The following is an 18,036-nucleotide window of genomic DNA, read 5'->3' on the forward strand; positions in this document are numbered from 1 at the left end:
GCTCAGGATGGTTTCGAACTCCCAACCTCAAGCAATCCGCCCGCTTCGGCCTCCCAGTGTGCTAGGATTACAGGCGTGAGCCACCGCGCCCGGCCACCTGATCCCTTCTTGTCTCGTTCAGATGTTACCTCCTCAGAGAGACCTTCCATGGGGCACCTATACAAATGAATTCTGTCCCCACCAGCACTTTAGCACATCACTGTTGTGTGTGTGTGTTACTTATTTCTGAAATTATCCTATTTCTTTATTTACATATGTGTTGTTGTTCCATGTATCGGTGTTGTCCACTGTTCCTCTCCAGTGACAAGAATAGTACTTGGCACATTTCAAGCACCCAGTTAATTTTTTTGAATGAAAAAAATGAATGTCCTTGCACCAAAATCACTTCTTCCCCAAGCCTCCCTGCGTCAAAAATGCCCTCTCCTTCAGAGAGCATGGGTCTCATTTGGAAGGTGATAGGGAGGCCTCCACAAATATTTGCTGAATGAGTGAAGCTAAAATGAATTACACTGACAAAGAATGCCAGCCTCTTAACGCACAGCTATTCCCAGGAGGATTAGCATTCTCAAACAGGAAGCTTGAATTTCAAGCATTGTTGACAAAGGGAAGAATTTCAGGCCAGCCGAGTTGAAGTGATATTTTTGGACAGGGTTGCTGTTCCATGGCTTTTTAAATCTACGTATACTTATTAAGACCCTTTAGGGCTCCTTTGAAACCAAAGTTAACGTTGAGATGTGAAAGTGATTGAAAAGCATCATTTGTTTCTAAGGAGAGAATTGTGGACTGGGAATCAGCAGCCCGGGTTTCAATCGTAGATGTGCCTCTACAGTAATTAGCTTCTTGGGCAGGCCACTTAAGATTACCAACATTTATTGAGCATCTATCTCATGCCTGCCCTGAGCTAGGCACTTAACTCATATATATAAGTTTTGCAACTCTTTGAGGTAGATATTTTTAGTATCTCTATTTCATAGACAGGGAGACAGGTTCAGAGAGGTTAAGTATCATGCATGAGGATGCTCCGCTAATAAACAGTGGACCCTGGGTCAGCTTGCACTCCTGCTCTTTCCACTGCATCCTGATAAGGTCCCTTGGCTACCTTTTTCATGAATCTGTAAAGTGAGGGCAGCAGAAGAAACTCCTGAGCTCTGAAGAGTTGCTCCCTAAGGTCTTTTTTGTGTGTGACAGGGTCTTTCTCTGTCTCCCAGGCTAAAGTGTAGTGGTGTCATCATGGTTCACTGTAACCTCAAACTCCTGGGCTTCAGTGGTCCTCCTAACTCAGCCTCCCAAGTAGCTGGGACTATAGGCGCGTACCACCACACTTAGCTAACTTTTTTACTTTTTGTTAGAGACAGGCGTCTCACTGTTGCTCAGACTGGCCCCTAATATTGTTTTCATATGAGTTCTTCACTATATTGTTTCTGGGTATGGGAAGAAGAGAAAATAAGTCTGGTGCAGAGAACTCACTTAGGACTATGGCCTAGTGGTTACAATGCAGGCTTGGGAAGTAGGCTTCCTAAGTTCACATCCTGCCTTTACCACTTTCCTTAGGCATGCATTTAACATGTCTGTACCTCAATTCCCCCATCCATGACATGGATAGAGTAAGGAGACCTGCCTCCCAAGTTGTGGTGAGATGCAAATAAGGTCGTGCCCACAAAGTGTGCAGCCCAGTGCCCCGTACCTAGTAGTGAGTATTCCATGAAATGTTAAATGCTTATTAACCTGATAATGATCATTATGGACATTATAAAAGAAAGTATTTCAAAAGAGGCTTAAAGGGGAGCCCACAGAAAGGAAACAAATGCTTTTTAGTGCTCAAGGGGGCCAGATTTCTTCTGACAGCCAATCTTAAGAAGTGGCTGCAGGTTCAGAGGTTCCCAGGGCCACTGTATCCATCAAGAAGACGCCCAGAGAATCTCCAAAGGATCTCTGCCAAGGGGAACTCCCATCACAACAGGGGCAGGAGGGCAGAGCAGCTGAAAGGCAGGAAGCCCTGAGCCTGCAGGAAACATTAGCTGTAGAAACAAAGTGTGCTTGGAAAAGACCAGCTCAGTACAAGGACTTGAGACTGGGAGCTTGGAAGCAGGAAAGGGAGCCCCACGGAGAGTTCAAAGTAACTCGCTACTCCACAGTTATTTCTGACATGTTTCCTATTTTCTCTGATTACCAAAGTAATACATTGGTGCATTATAGAACTTTATGTAATTCAAAAAGCAGGGGTCCCCTATCTTAAGTTTTTAGAAATCTTTTTATTGAAGTATAATACATACAGACAAATGCAGAAGTCATACTTGGTGAATGTTCTCAAAGTAAATACACCCATATAGCCAGCACCCCAACTGTGGTACAACTTATCAGAACACCGAAAGTACCCCTATGCCCTGCTCCAGTCATTACTGAACCCAACAGGAATCTCTTTCTTGATTTCTTTCACCATAGATTAGTTTTGCCTGTTTTTAAACAAATGGAATCACACAGAATATACTTTTTTGTGTCTGGCTTCTTACACTCAGCAACACGTTATGCAATTCATCCACATTGCTGTTTAGTACTTTGTTGTATAAATATACCATATTTATTCATTTCATCATCAAATACTGATGTGTATTTGGGTAGTTTCCAGTTTTTAGTTATTGTAAATAGCACCAAGAACACTCTTGTACCTATCTTTCAGTGAATATATTATTCATTTTTCTTTTGTATATACCTATAAGGTATGTATATGTTTGGCTTTGGTAGTTACTGCTGCCCAAAGTTTTAAAAGTATATTCAGGCCGGGCGCAGTGGCTCACGCCTGAGTTCGAAACCAGCCTGAGCAAGAGCGAGATCTCATCTCTACTATAAATAGAAAGAAATTAATTGGCCAACTAAACATATATATAGAAAAAATTAGCTGGGCATGGTGGCTCATGCCTGTAGTCCCAGCTACTCGGAAGGCCGAGGCAGGATCGCTTGAGCCCAGGAGTTTGAGGTTGCTGTGAGCTAGGCTGACGCCACGGCACTCTAGCCTAGGCAACACAGTGAGACTCTGTCTCCAAAACAAAACAAAACAAAAAACATAAAAGTATATTCAAAGTACATACAACATCTCTGTGTGGGCCTGTGGAGAAATGTAGAATGTCACAATTCTCCAAGGGAAGAGGATGAGGAGAGGACAGTCCGCTGGCACTTATCCAATGGCTTCCTAATGGATCCTCTGCCTCCAATCCACACAGGACATCATGCCACTTGACATGCCCCAAATTCCACTTTCATCTTGTGATCCCTATCCATCCTCTCCAACAAAGGCACCTCTCTAAATCCAACCACACTGACAGGGTAGCATTGGGTTGCACGTCTGTCCACTTGCTGGCCTTGCACTGATTTTAATTGTTTCCTATATTCATTCATTCATGTAACCAACATTGAGTGCCTCCAGCTCAATTGTATTGTTTTAGAATCTGGGATCGGAACATTGTACATACTCCTACCCTCATGGTGTGAACATTCTAGTAGGAGGAAATGGATTATAAACAAATAGGAATATATTAGTGGTGATAAGGGCTATGGAAAAACACAAAGCAAAGTAAGGAGAATAACAGTGGGGTGGGGGAGGAATATGCTATTGTATAATAGGGGAGGTGAGGGAAGGCCCACAGAGCAGGCAACATCTGAAAGACTGGATAGCTCTGTCTATAAGGAAGCAAGGTGGAACTAGCAAGACAGGAGGCCATCGTCAAGAGTCTAGGCATGTGACGATGGTGAATTGGACTGGGTGATGGTAGTGGCAGTCATGAGAAGTAACTGCATACAGCGTGTACTCTAAAGGTAGGGTTGACAACATGTGCTGATGGATTGGTTGTGAGGCTGAGAGGGAAGTCAAAGATGTCTCATTTCTGCCAGGAGCAATGCCTGCTTGCACAGGACTAGGTTCTGAGTCCAGGGTGGATGTCTTTCCTGGTTACAGACTTCCTGTGTGAAAGGTCTATTCTTTCTTATGTCAGAGATAGTATGGTGTAAGTATTTAAGAAAAAATAATTTGAGTCAGATAACCAGTCCCAGCTCTGTCACTTCCCGGACATCCTTAGGCAAGTTACATAACCTCTTTGAGCCTCAGTTTCCTCTTTTGGAAAAATGGGACAGAAATAGTATCTCGCAGAGTTGTGTGGGATATTGAGATAGTATATATAAATAGGCCTGCTATAGAGCCTGACACTTAAAATGGGCTTAAAAAATTCCTAAATTAAACCAGTTCCCCATTAAAACAAGCAGACAGAAGGCTATGGAGTAAGGGTTATCTTTATTTGGATTGCGAAATATAAATATGAACCAGGTTTGGAAATACAGGTTGTAACAGTTCAGAAATGGCACCAGAAGTTTCCAGAAGGGACCATGACAGCATACCTTTGTAGTTCTGGTGAGGTGGGTGGCGTTACACAAAAGCCTTTCCCACCTCCAACCTTCTCTGTGGCAATTGGTAGGTAATCAATTACCAAGAACAGTCAGCTCAACATTCCTGTTCCTCCTCAGCCTTTTTCTTTCCTAATACCTTCTCCAGACTGTCCTCTGCTGTACTGATGATGCCTGCATGGAGTAGCACCAGAAGAATGGCAGGAGTAAGAGAAATGTCTTGACATAAGGGAGAGTGAGTTCCCACTCTGTGGCCGGGGGGCTTGGGAGTGAGAGACCAGGAAAGCTACAGGCATGGAAGCCCAACCTCTTTTGAGATTTGGCAGGGAAAGGACACAGGGAAACACTGATATCTGTTACACTTTGACATCAGCACCTTGGGCTTTCAAAACACAAACAGTAGACAAAATCGCCTAGGCAAGACTGCAGTCCAACTCATAGAGTGGCTCTGACCAAGTTAACCCCTACATCCTGACCGTACAGAACTCCCCCTGTGGCACTCTGATCACAGAAGATCTTCAGAAATGTGGACAGACAATAAATTACTGTAGATGGGTCATAGAGCCATCTCAGCTTTGCGGCAAAGGAGGGTGGCAATGAGCCAGATGGTGAGGATGCCGGGTGGAGGGCCAGGAAATTGCCAAAGTAACAGTCTAGGCACTTGAAATATTATTGTTAGATTGTTAAAAACTAAATAAATTAACATACATAGAATAAAATAAATATATAATTTAAGAGGCATTTACAAACAAACAAACAAACAAAAAATAGTTGTTATTTTTCCATCTGGGTAGAAGTCCCAAAATTCAGAGTTCTTGGGCTTGTGGTATTTCACAGTTAGCTCATCGAATCCAGCGCAGGAAGGTCCAAATGGCAGATCCCTTGGTGGCTACTTGAGTCCATGGCTTCTCAATCTTTGTTGCTTGCTTCCAGTCCACAAATCATTCCTTCTTATTCTCCTTCTTCTTCTTCCTCTTTTTTTTTTTTTTTCTTCAGTCCAAGATCCTGGAGCGTATGGAATTTAACTGGCATTTTAATCCAGAAGATAAGTGTTTAAACAAACTTACGGGGGGAAGTGGAGTTTGGTGGAGGGGAATCAGAAGGGCATGAAGGTCCTCGCTTTTGCTTTCTTCTGACTTAGATCCCATTGGACATATTCTGTTTGGCACTTGAAGGCTCTGGTATTTTGGCAAAGCAATTATGGGAGGCCCAATCTAGAGAGCAACTGGGGACCAAAGAGTCTTCATAGCTAGCTGTGAAGTCCTTCCCCTCTGCAGAATCTGCAATCAACTTGTGTCTTCTCAGAGGCAGCAGTCCCCAGCCGATTCCTAAAGCACAAGAGGAAGGCATTCAAAGCCAGGTCCAGTCTAAAGAGGTCTTGAGACTCTGACTGGATCCAGTCTTAAGAAGTGGAAAAAATCAGCTGGGAAGGGGAGGAAAGGAAAGGGGTGGAAGGTGGGAGAAGCTGTCCTTTCAGGCATCTTTCTTGGGTATCTTTTTAACAACTTTCACCCTAAGTAGAGATTAAGCTCCTGACAGTCTTTTTGAAAACAATTCTGCAATGGGACCCTAACTCCACAGTGGCCTGCCCCTCACCCCTTCAGAGAAGAATTCAGGCCGGGCACAGTGGTTCATGCCTGTAATCCTAGCACACTGGGAGGCCAAGATGGGTGGATCACTCAAGGTCAGGAGTTCGAGACCAGCCTGAGCAACAGCGAGATCCCATCTCTACTAAAAATAGAAAGAAATTAATTGCCCAGCTAAAAATATATAGAAAAAATTAGCTGGGCATGGTGGCATGTGCCTGTAGTCCCAGCTACTCGGGAGGCTGAGGCAGTAGGATCACTTGAGCCCAGGAGTTTGAGGTTGCTGTGAGCTAGGCTGACGCCACGGCACTCACTCTAGCCTGGGCAACAGAATGAGACTCTGACTCAAAAAAAAAAAAAAAAAAGAGAGAGAGAGAGAGAGAGAGAGAGAGAAGAATTCAGCATTCATTGAAACAGAGCCAGGAAAGGCAGTGATGGTGTCATGGGACAAATGGTGGACCATTACCTTGAGCACAGATCTGTCTCAGTGGGAACTAGTCATGCCCAACTTCACTTTCTCTTCATTTTCCACATCGTAACCTCCTCTCCTGTGATACCTGTGAAAGGTAAGCTGTGTGAGCACAAGTTCTGGCCACTATGACAAAGTGCAGATCCCAGAGAATTGGTAGTGGTTCCCTGTACTACTTGGAAAAACCCAGAGGGTATGGCAGCCCAGAAGACCTCTGGTCAAAGGCCACCTGCCCTGAGGGACACCTGTCCCTAACAGCAGGCTACAATGTACCAAGAGCCTTCGCGCCTCATTTGTTTGATCCTTACAATATCCTTATGAGGTAGGTGGACAGATATTACAATTATTGAAAGATTACAATCCTCAGAAAGACAAGTAACTTGTTCCAGGTCTCACAACAGATGAGTCGCACTGCTTGAAAATAGGCAGAGAGTACTTGGTACGTCTCCCCGAGCCTAGAACATACCTGGATTGGAAGCATGGCCTGAGGTCCAGATGCCTCAAAACTGGAAGGATATACCAATAGCTCTACCCCTGCCTTGTCTACCAAACACACACTAATGCCAGCAAAGATCAGAGCCAGGAAAATGATGTGTGAAGAGGTGGCTCCATGGGTGGTTAGTTGGCTGGGCCACAGGGGTAGGAAAAGAACTCCTGGGAGGACCAGAACCTGCTGTGGCCTGCCAAGTTTGACCCTGGACACTAGACAGTAGACTCATGCCCTGTCAGAGAAACCAGGTTTTTGGAGAATCTACACCCGGGAACCCATCCATGATTTAGGGATATTAGAGGAGGGATTCATGTGATCATCACGTAGAAGACCCAGGAGGAGAAAAGTGGGAGTGATTTGCAGAAACAGCCCGCCGGGGCCCCAACACTCACCTAAACATGAGAAGCCCCACGATGACAAGCAAGCAGACGGATGACAACACCACGGCCACCACAGCCAGGATGGTTGTGTGGTCATATGTATATAAGCGATTTTCCACTGGGAGGCTCAGCCCGTGGCACCTCTCTCCATGGTAACCTGGGTGGCAGCTAGTTGAAGACACAACAAAGAGGAGATGGGGTTAGTGGTTTGGTCTCTTTCTTAGCAATGGCCCATCTATATACACCAAACCCCATTCCTCAAACCTCAGCCTATCAACACCTGGCCATGAACCCTACCCTTCCTCCAGCCTTCTCCTTTACAGTAGCAGACTCTAAAGCCCCTCTGAAAGCCTGTAGCATTCCTCCCTCACTTGGTGCCTCCCACTCTCTATCTTCTCTGGTTCTCTGGCCTGAGAATCCTGCTCCAGGCAGGGAAAAAGCGAGGGAGGACTTGAAGGTCGCAGCCAGACATGTTCCACATGTGGCTGATTTATTGCATGTGTGTTCAGGCGTTCTGTTTAAGATACTTACGAGGACTTGGGCACAAGAGCTGGTGGGCTGAACTGAGGGGATTCAGTATCACTGTCTCTAGTGAGGCCCCTCAACATTCTGACCCAGAAATAAACCCAGCCTTGCCCATCAATGCATCCACCCTCCCGTCCCTGTCCACACCGCCCTGCCTATTAATAGGCCCTGGTCCTCAGCCAGGCGTCATTTTTCTCAAGTTTCCTTCATTTAACTCCCAGCTCCCCCCGGGTGCAGGGCCCAATTTGGGAGCTTAACTTGGGACTTTGGCCTCTGAATGCTGGGCCATCAGGCCTCCCTCATCACAGGACAAAGCAAACAAACCAAGATAACATCTTCCTGCCCAGCTGCCCTGCCAGAGCATGGAAGAATGTCAGAAACAATCCCTTGGCTCTTTTCACACAAGAAATAAATCAAATGGCAACTGCCTCTTCTAACACAAAGCATTTCCTTGAAGCTCTTAGGAAGCCTCAGAAGCTCTTAGGAAGCCTGTGTTTCTTCTTACAGTTGAAGAAACACATTCACATCCCTTTCTTTATCTGAGCACCCCAGAGATCCTTTGATGTAGGTAGGAGCCCCATTTCACAAAAGGCAGAGTGGCTTTCCCAAGGTCACATAGCAGGGCAGAACCGTGACATGGATTGCTTGACTCTGAGCTCAGTGTGCTGCCCACTCACACCCCACGACTGCTGCCACCCAGCTAGGGGGTTCAGTGGCATTGTCTGCCCGGGGACTCTAGGCCACTAGCTGCTGAAATCACTGAGAACCTGGCAGCCCTCTATTCTTAGCTGCGCCTTCTCTGAGAAGGAGGTTGTACGCCTGGAACCTCTGAGCAAGGAATCCCTTCTTCCTGCTGAGACGGCAGCAGGGAGCAGACCTGTCCAGACCCAGCAGTATCAGCTGGGTGGCACTGCTTCCCTGCCTCAGCGCCTCCTGCATGCTTTGAAGAACCACCTCAATGCAGGATAAATGCAGGTCAGGCCCATGATACATGCAGCGTAGTCCACAGTTCCTTGCCCAGCCTCCCCATGCATCTGTCCCATCAGCCCAGGTGGGTTAAAAAAAAAAAGAGGATCCCAATCCCACCAGGATGCGGGGACACTCCCAGGAGTACCCCTGGAAAATTATGTGTGCACAGCACTTTACTGTTAATAAGGCACTAGCCTTTTCTACTAGCTCAACTGAGCCCCATTACACTCTGATAAGCAAGTACAGCCCATTTTACAGGTGGAAAGACTAAGATTAAGGGCCAGATAGGTTATGTGATTTGCAAATAGTTTCAGAGCTAGGAAGCAGGAAGGCCAAGACTAGGAACCAATCTGGGCAGATTCCAAATTCATGATTCTTTCCACTCTAAATAGTGCAGGTAACCCAAGGAAACACATACCTGATAGGTTCGTGGGGCTGTCTGACCTTACTGTCTGTATTACTTATTATTCATAGCTTGAATAATAAATAGCAAACATTGAAGGCTCATTTTGAGCCAAGTACTCTGTGAAGCAGGAGTTACTATCCCCATTTTAAAGACGAAGAGACTGTGGCTTAACTTCTGTTAACTTGCCCAAGGTTACAAGGCTAGTGAGTGGTAGAGTCAGGACTCAACTGAGCTGTCTGAATAACTTCAGAGACTCTGCTCTCCTGGGGAGAGGGAAGCTGAAGCTGAATTTGTTTTTCACTTCCAGCCCATCCTTCAAACCCCACAGGTAGTTACTCAGATGATAGAAATAAAGCTTGGCCTCAGAGTCCCACAATTCAGTTACATAATGCCTCCACCCCACCCTGAGTCAAAAGGATAATAATGTAAACATCCTAATATTACCCACCTCCCCCTCCCTTTGCAGACAACTCCTGGCTTCCCCAGGAAAGGAGGAGGGATGAGTACATTCCACGCATCCCGGGGTGGGGGTGAGATCATGTGTCTTGTCCAGAGCCAGCCACCCATCAAACTAGGACACGTTCCTCCTACCCACGTCTGTGACCCATTTCAGAACTTGTATTACAACAGAAACAAGAACACTCTAGGGTCCAGAGACATCTTCCAAACTGGATTCCTCTGCTCCTATGCTAGGAGGCGGAGGGGGCACCACTGGCTGGAAGAAGGAGACTCAGAATACATGAGTTCCAGACTGGTCCTGCTGCTATTTCTAGCCAGGGAATCTTGGGCAAGTCATGATACCTTTCTAAACTTTGGTTTCCTTGTGTAAATGCAAGGATAATAAATGCCTACCTCATTAGAGTATTGTGAAAAGATCAAATGAGATAACATAGATGAAAGTACTTAATAAAAGGCCAAGTCCTACACTGTATGAGTTCTTTTATAATCAGACTCCAGAGAGTATTGCTCGTAATGAGGAAGGGGGAACCAAAGTCAGATGGAGCCCAAGAGCAGGGGCTCACCATTCCTTCCTGGCATCCGGGCAGTGAGGCCAAGTGCAGCTCTCAGACCTGTCTTTCTTCAAGCTCTGAGTCTCCTCAGCTCAACAGCCCCCAGCTTTCCTCCAGCCAAGGAAACGTTGCAGCCAATTTCTGGGTCAGCAGCCAGTCAGGAGTCCCAGGAAACTACTCTTTGAGGGCAACTTTTGGCTAGTGACACAAAAGGGTTTTCCTGTTTGTGGTGGCTGCAGAGAGCTGGTTTCGGAAGCTGGCTAGCCTCGAGCTCACCACGGCAGCTTGGACACACCCTGGCTGGCGGTTCCTGGGTCTGGAGGCAAGGAGGAGTCACAAAGGGCCTCCGACACAGGGGCACAGATGTCACATTCCCCCAAACCAGGAATTCTGTGTCTCCTTTCTGCCTTCCGCCCTGAGTACCAAGGGCTGGAGGCGGGAGGGAGCCAGACCAGACATAGAATCTACCCCTTGAAAATCTGCCTAGGAAGCTGACATAAAGTCTTCAAATCAGATTGCTATGCTCTTACCTCTAAGACAGCAGCTACCTTTATAAAATTCTACTCAAACTCTATGAGGACAGATATAGGAAAGAAGGACAAAAGCCAACACCCAGTGCAGCCTGGGGCATGAAAAACATGCTGGAGTCAGGCACCTGAGACCCTCTCTTGTGTCCATCTACTTATTTAGCTACTGATCTCAAGCAGACTACTTCCTACTTTCTGTTTCCCAATCTTTCAAGTAGAGATAGTTTCCCAGTTTCCCAATCTTTCAAGTAGAGATAGCACATCCTGCCTACCCAGCAGAGGACTTTTGAAAATCTCAGGAGACTCTGTCTCTCCATCCCCTAGAATAGTGTCTGGCACCAGATAGGTGCTCAACGCAGGTTTTAGGCTCAACTCATATTAAACATAAACACTGAAGCTCTGAGACAAAAGACAGAAGGCATTGTTATAGTTATCACCATCCCTAGGGCCACTGGGAAGGTGGCCTGGACATGCTTATCAGGTACTCTGGGCTTAGGTGGTCAAATGAGCCCAGCTCTCCAAGACAGCAGCCTTAAATGGCTTCTCAGCCAAGCAGCGGAAGCCCCACATCCATCTAAAATGCCAGGACCAATGTGGCACAGACAGATTCCTCCAGGCCTTGATCCATCTTGACTGCCCAGCATCACTTTCTCCACCCTGTGCCAATGATGCCATTTTACAAATTTAAGACAAACTTTTCCTGCCCTGTCCTAAGACCTTGGGGAGGATAATAAGGTGACTCTCTATGCCACTCTCAAACAACCCCCTCCAACACCAAGCTCCTGACAAAGATGTTATAGAAAAGAACACACAAGTGACTGTGGACATGGTGGGGAGTGACAGTTTTGTCTGCCAACTGCCAAATACAGGGCAGCTCTGCTATGTGTGATCAGACAGCACAAGGAAGGTTAAAAAAGCTAAGGGACCTGCACCCATCACAGATAGAAGAAACCCCAGGAAGCCAGCCCTCTTGACAGGTTGGGAGGTGGCATGCACACAACAGTCTCCTGGCCCTGTCTGGAGTCTCCCCACAAGGCCCCCAGAGCCTGCCTCCCCAGGGGAAGAGAGTGAATGTTTGTAGCCTGACGTGGGGTGTTGGCCTTGGGCACAGTGGAGACATTATGCCTGCCAGAGAGCATGGCAGTGCTGTCATCCCTGAGGGGTTGCCAAGGCAGGCGTTTGCTGGGTTTAGCCTAGGAGAGAGCCTAAAGAATCCACAGCCCCTCCGCCCACACCCCGACCCAGGGAAGGGGTGATGCTGCCTGAACGGGGGCTGATGCTTGCTGGGTTTGGTTCCATTTCCTGTTAATCCTGCACAAAGGAAGTGTTCTCCCACTGTCATGGCCAAAGGCCAACACTCTCCATGTCTCCCACCTCCTGGCCCTTGCTGGGGTGGTAGAAGGGAGGGGCTTCGACCTTCTCCTATGACCTTCGATCTTCTTCTTTCCCCTTTGTATAGTCCTGCCATGCCTTAGAATCCACCACATTTGCTCACCTACGTGTACACAAACCCAAATATACATATCCCTGTACATTATGTGTCCAGATGCCCCTCGCACGTGCCCACAGGGGCTCTACTCCACCCTGGAAGGCCATTCTGCCACGTTTCCTAGAGGCTTCTTCCTAGAGTAGGGCATGGGCAGGAATGAAGGGCCTGGTTTCAGGTGCCAGCTGTCCTAGCCACATGTTCATTTCCGGGCAAGAGGAAACGTCCCCAAGGATTAAAGAGCGTCACAAACCCATGACACAGGAAATTACATCCTACAGGGTGGGGAGTGAGGGGGAGCTTCCGCTGACTAAAAATATTTCCCCTCCTCCCAACTTCCGCCCAAAGGTTGAGAAGAAACTGGGTGAAATTATGAATTCAAGGAACAGTGACAACGAGGAACAGCCACGTGGCTGACAGGGTGTGCTGATGAAATTCAGCCCTGGGGAAGGGACACTTACATGCAGGACGGAGCCCGGAGCTCTTTCACATATTTGCATTCTCCATGGATGCAGAAGTCCTTATATTTCCGAAGACATGGGTCTCTCTTCTTCCCTAAGCCCCTGCCTTTCTTCTTTCTTTTCCCATGCTCCTCCTTGCTTGGTGTGGCCAGAGCTTGTGGCTTGGAGGAGAAAGCAACTGCAGGAGAAAGGCACCCTGTTAAGTCTTTGGCTCTTCAGTGGGGAAGAACAGAACAGCTCGGCATTTGCAAGGAGTATGTACCCTTCCTGCCACCTGATGTCAGAGCCTGGAAAGGCCCCTTGGCTTGGTGCCTCCCAAGGGCTGAAGGTAAATTGGGCAGAACCATCATAAAGAAGGAACCTCAGCAGGAAGTAGAAGCTAGGGTGGGTCCCAAGGAAGGGATTTCACAGTCTCATTCTGAGGATGCTAGCTTCTGTCGAGTAACGACAGCTAGTTGGGCAATTCTACCAAACTCACACCCACCCCACTGTCCACCCTCTATCATCTCCTACTCCCCTACACCCATTTCATTTGGTTTTGGCAAATCAGCCTCATTTCCTGATGCTGTACTCAGTGACCCACTTGCAGAAAGTGTCACAGGCAAAATCTGCCTCTGGAGAAGGTACTTGGAGGTTATATGAGTAGAAGGCTCCTAAAATAAAAACAGTGTCTGTATGTTTAGGCAGCCCCCTCTGGAGCACCCATTAGAACCAGGGGACCATGACCTCAGGGTAGAGCCCGGCTCAGGAACAGCAAACAGAGCCATCCCTGGTCAGGGCCTTGCTTTTTCAAATTCAAATAAAATATTTACCCTGTTCTATGCCCTTTACAGCTTGCCAACTTTCTCAAAGATCCATTTACATTTATCCCTAAATGTCCTGTTCAGAGCTCTCTGGGATGGAGGGGTACAGTGTGTACAAGAGGTAGAGAGATGGAAAGTAAGGAACTGTCTAGAAGGAACTGGAACAACGATGACTGCCCCCTTCTTTCCAGGCTTCAGTGAGTAGAGGAAAAACATCTTCATCTAGACATCCAGTGGGACTGACCATGGGCTATGCGCACCAGCCAGGGGTTCGATGCCAGCCCCATCCTAACACCCCATTCCCCCCATCCTAGCAGAAAAAAACGTGCCCACATCCACACGGCTACAGTCATGTGTCTAGCAGAGGGTTGAGCATGACATATTAGACTGGAGACTTAGAATCCTCAAGCTGGAAGTGACTTCAAAAAATATCATGACCCTCCATTTTCAGATGAAAAACTTTAAGTCCCAAAAGGCACAGTGACTTGCCCAAGGTCACGCATGTTTGGGATTAGAACTATGGTCTCTGAACTCTACATCCCACGTTCTTTCCCACTGCACCCAGCTGCCTCACACACCCCTATCTATCTCCTCCCTCCCATAAATGTGGAGCACTGAGGTGTTGAGCTGGGAATGAATGGGCTCTGAAGTCAGTAGGCCTGTGCTCCAATTTCAGTCATGGGCCCTTGGGCAAGTCACTTAACCTCTTTGAGCCTCAGGGGTCTCGGTTTAAAGTGGGTAGTGAGGCTGTGCATAGTGGCTCATGACTGTAATCCTAGCACTCTGAGAGGCTGAGGTGGGAGGATCGCTCAAGGTCAGGAGTTCAAAACCAGCCTGAGTGAGCAAGAGTGAGACCCCATCTCTACTAAAACTAGAAAGAAATTAACTGGCCAACTAAAAACATAAAAAGTGGGTAGCAAGAGTAACTATCTCAGAAGGTTGCTACGAGGATTAAATTAACTAGGATAACATATCAAATGCCTAGAACACAATAGGCATTTCATAAATGGTAGCAGTTATTTATTTTAGGTGATAGGATCCCCAAACCTGAAAACCAATCCTCACCTTCCAAAGCCAAGAGAAGAGAAGTAGGTACCCGCGGCCCCACGGTCCCTAGTTTCCTCTGGTCCAGTCCCAGGCCCCTTCAGAGCTCAGAAAGTAAGGCCAGTGATCAGAGGAACCCAGGGCCCCGAGAGAAGGCAAGGCAGGAGGGCCAAGCCATCAGAAAGAGGGAGAGAGTGCAGGGTGACAGCCAGTGTCCCGCCGTGGACAGGGAGCAGTGAGTCAGGTCTGCAGAGGTATGAGGAGCAGCCGTGTGGGTGTGGGGTGAGTCACAGTCCAGCCCTGCCCAGCTTAGGAGGAGAGGGCCAGGAGAATCCAGGCTGTTCAGGCCATGGGCGACCCCAGAAGGCCACTGTGAGAGCATGCAGTATGGAAGCCCAGGCTCAGCTTTGGAGCAGACTCTTGATTTATACAAAGTAGACAGAGCACTCCAGGGAAGCTCCTGGTAAGGAAGGAGAAGGGCACCTGAAGAGCAGGCAGGGTGAGAACAGGTGGGCATCTTTCCAACCAAATATGGTCATTCCGGGGCTACAGGGCTTAGTCCCTGCTCCACCCTGGAGAATCGCTGCAGGTGGCGGAGGGCAGGGAATCTGGCAGGCTCTGGACTCTGCCCTGTGCCTGCACTCAGCCACAGCCACATACATGGTTGTAGGATCTCATGCAGCCCTTCCCCCTTGAGTCTCCCTAGAAACTCAAAGCGGTTTAGGAGGCCTGCAGGCTTGCAGCAGCATCAGATACCCAGCACTTCAATCAGCCCCTGAGGGACCCAGTGCTCTCCATTCATTGCCTACCACAGAGGTGCTGTCCTCACCTAGGGAGGCCAAGAGTTCCTCATCCCCTTTGTTTCCCCAACCTGGAGACAGGTGGATGGAAGAGACTGACACCGCACACTTTCTATGTGCCTGGGCATCACCACATCGGTTGTATCTATTTTATACATCGTAGTCACTTGATGTGGGAATTAGGGCTTGTGCCCATTTTTACATAGGAAGTCTAGGGAAAGAATACCAACCATTCCTTTTTCCTGTCACCCAGCTTACCTCACAGGAATGTACCAACCCCAGACAACTTGCCTGTTTCAATTTCTCCAAAGTACCCAGAGGGGAACCAAGCCGGCAGGTGAGACAAGGACAAGAAAGACAGTGGGATCTATATTTCAGAATCCCCCAGTCCCCTGCCAGGCCGATCAGCTTTTCCTTAAGGTCCTCCAGGAATACTCCCAAACCACAGGGGTGCCCAAACAGCATGGATCTCAGATCCGCTTATTCCTCAACTGCCCACCAGGGTCCAAGGATGGGTGGCCCCATACCCACCTCTAAAAAGGTCCAGATCTCCCTCTTCCAAGTCAAGGACTTCCCGGTCCCGGCCGCCTCCAGAGGGTAGCAGCTGGTCCGTAGATCCAGTGGGAGGGTCTGGGTTGCTGGTTCCAGCCGCCAGCCCTCTCCGAATCCTCTCCAGGCTCTCGCCAGTCACCAGCGCCGAGAGCACTGCGGGCGAGGACGAGGCCGCATCAAACCCCCGCCCAGACCCCTGGCCAGCAAGCACCGATGCCGACGCCCGTCCGCGAGGGCGCGCGGGCCCCACCAAGTGGCCCGCGCCGGGGGCGCCGCAGCGACCTTCCCCCGTACCCCCAACACAGCACCCCATCCCCCCGACCTCCGGGGGCGTCAGCAGCCCTCTTACCTGCAGCCAGAAAGAGCTTCGGCACCACCGACGGCAGCAGCTTCATGGTCCCGGACCGAGTCGAGGCAGCGAGGCAGCAATCACTTTGGAGGCGGCGGCCGCTGGGCGCTGGCACGCGAGCTGGGTGGCGGAGCGCAGGGGATTCGGCCGGGCACTGCGTTCTGCCTGCCTCCGGGTGCAAGCGTGGCCGGGACCTGCGCGCAGCTCGCGCCCGCCGAGCGTCTGTCTGCTCACTTTGCTGTCCGCGCGTCCAGCCGACCCCCGCCCCTCGCTCGGGCCCCCAGCGGCGTGCGGCGCGGCTCCCACGGCAGACTGAGCGCCCCGGCGCGCGGCCGGGGATAAGGCTCCCGAGGCGCCGAAGCTCCGCCCCGCCGGCGCCGCCCCGCCCCCTCCCGAGCCGGGAAACCCGCCCGGCTCGCGGCGCCGGCAGCTCAGCCCCCCGCCCGCGGGCGCGGCTGGGGAGGAGGACGGGAGGAGGGGGGCGGCGCTCACATTTTTTGGGAGCAGGCCAGGACAGCCGCCGCCTGACCGTGGGCAGGGCTGCTGACCGGCAGGTGGCAGGGAGCAGTTCCTACCTATCCCCAAACGCGTGTCCTGCTGTGGCTTTGTGACTGCCGAGTTCTTTCCGGGCCTGGTCCTATGGACAGTCCCTGCTCCATACCAGGAGTCTCCACTCGTGTCACTCTCCGAGTTTCAGAAGCTCACCTTTTTGCCTTCCAACACAGCACGTAGTAAACAATAACAATTCGTTTATCATTTAAAAATTAGACATTTGAATGTCAGCAGTTCTCAAGAGCCGGAGATAACCAGAGATGAAGTTGCAGGCACTTGGTATCAATCCAGCAAAAGCAAAGGAAGTTAGTATTCTCCCAGACGCTGGAGTGGCTTTCCCCTGTCTTTCTCCCCAGGGGACATTAAAATTTTTGAATTATGGATTCTAATTCCCAGGCTTCTGGGGTTGTAAAACATGCCTCATACTTTCCCCTGCCTTTGAATGCCACTTTCTTCCCCAACATAAAAAGTGAGCTTCCTTTCCATAGGATCCAGCTGGTTAACCTACATGGCTATGTTCAACAGGTGCCCGGTGTCTCTCTTCCAACCCATGTATTTTTACCGGGGTCTTCTGGAGTCAATGTCCTGACCCAAAGAAATGACTCTCTCAGTAGGTATTTCAGCTCCCAGGGACGTGCTGGGGAGGGAGTTGACACAGGACTGGGTTGGCATTCAGAGCCCTCAAATTGTGCCAGATAGAACACTTCCCTGATTCTGCCTGTGTGTAGGGATAAAAACAGGCCTGTTATTTATACACAGTCTATCCCACTGTCCCTACCTACCCCCACCTTTGCAGGGGTCAATCTGGCTCTACACTCTTGCCCCTGGCAACCCTCCTCAGGCTTAGGTTTTCATAGTGCACTAGACTCACCCCAGACATGAGTTTGAATCCTGCCTTTGATACTATGTGACCCTGGAAAAAATGCTTAATCTCACTGAGCCTCAGTTTTCACATCTCAAATGGGAATAATAACAATAATAATAATGCCTACTTTGTACAGAGCTTTTTGAGGAAGGAATGAGGGAACACATATAGTATGGTGCCAGGCATAGCATAAATTCTCAATAAATGTGACCTTTTGTGATTGTTGTTGTTATGGTTATTATCATTAAGCATTCACCTTGACCATTCTATTTCCTTAGAGACCTCTTTTCTCTCCCTTCCCTAGACCCTTTGCCTGCCCCTAGGCCAGGTTTAAGGCTCTACATTGTAGTTGGACTGGTTTCTGATGGAA

At 48.9% G+C, this 18,036-nt stretch overlaps 1 protein-coding gene across 1 annotated transcript; it reads right to left on the minus strand.

The window, feature by feature from the left end:
• Nucleotides 1–4,263: 4,263 nt before the first annotated feature.
• Nucleotides 4,264–16,590, minus strand: HBEGF (heparin binding EGF like growth factor). Its single transcript, XM_012749094.2, has 6 exons — nucleotides 16,250–16,590; nucleotides 15,880–16,053; nucleotides 12,702–12,879; nucleotides 7,330–7,485; nucleotides 6,445–6,535; nucleotides 4,264–5,720 (listed from the first exon to the last, which is right to left on the minus strand). The coding sequence occupies exons 1-5, from the start codon at nucleotides 16,293–16,295 to the stop codon at nucleotides 6,463–6,465; spliced, it is 627 nt and encodes a 208-aa protein (XP_012604548.1). The 5' UTR covers nucleotides 16,296–16,590; the 3' UTR covers nucleotides 4,264–5,720; nucleotides 6,445–6,462.
• Nucleotides 16,591–18,036: the final 1,446 nt, after the last annotated feature.

The sequence above is a fragment of the Microcebus murinus genome, chromosome 21 (assembly GCF_040939455.1).
Source record: "Microcebus murinus isolate Inina chromosome 21, M.murinus_Inina_mat1.0, whole genome shotgun sequence".
Classification (NCBI taxonomy): Eukaryota; Metazoa; Chordata; class Mammalia; order Primates; family Cheirogaleidae; genus Microcebus; species Microcebus murinus.

Bases quoted from the DNA above. Each gene is read 5' to 3' on its own strand.
- HBEGF (XM_012749094.2), bottom strand. From the start codon at position 16,295: ATGAAGCTGCTGCCGTCGGTGGTGCCGAAGCTCTTTCTGGCTGCAG. The intron at 12,880-15,879 runs GTGGGTATGGGG...TTTCTCCTGCAG, and splicing joins AGATCTGGACCTTTTTAGAG to TTGCTTTCTCCTCCAAGCCA. The intron at 6,536-7,329 runs GTGAGTGTTGGG...TACCTTTCACAG, and splicing joins GTGGGGCTTCTCATGTTTAG to GTATCACAGGAGAGGAGGTT.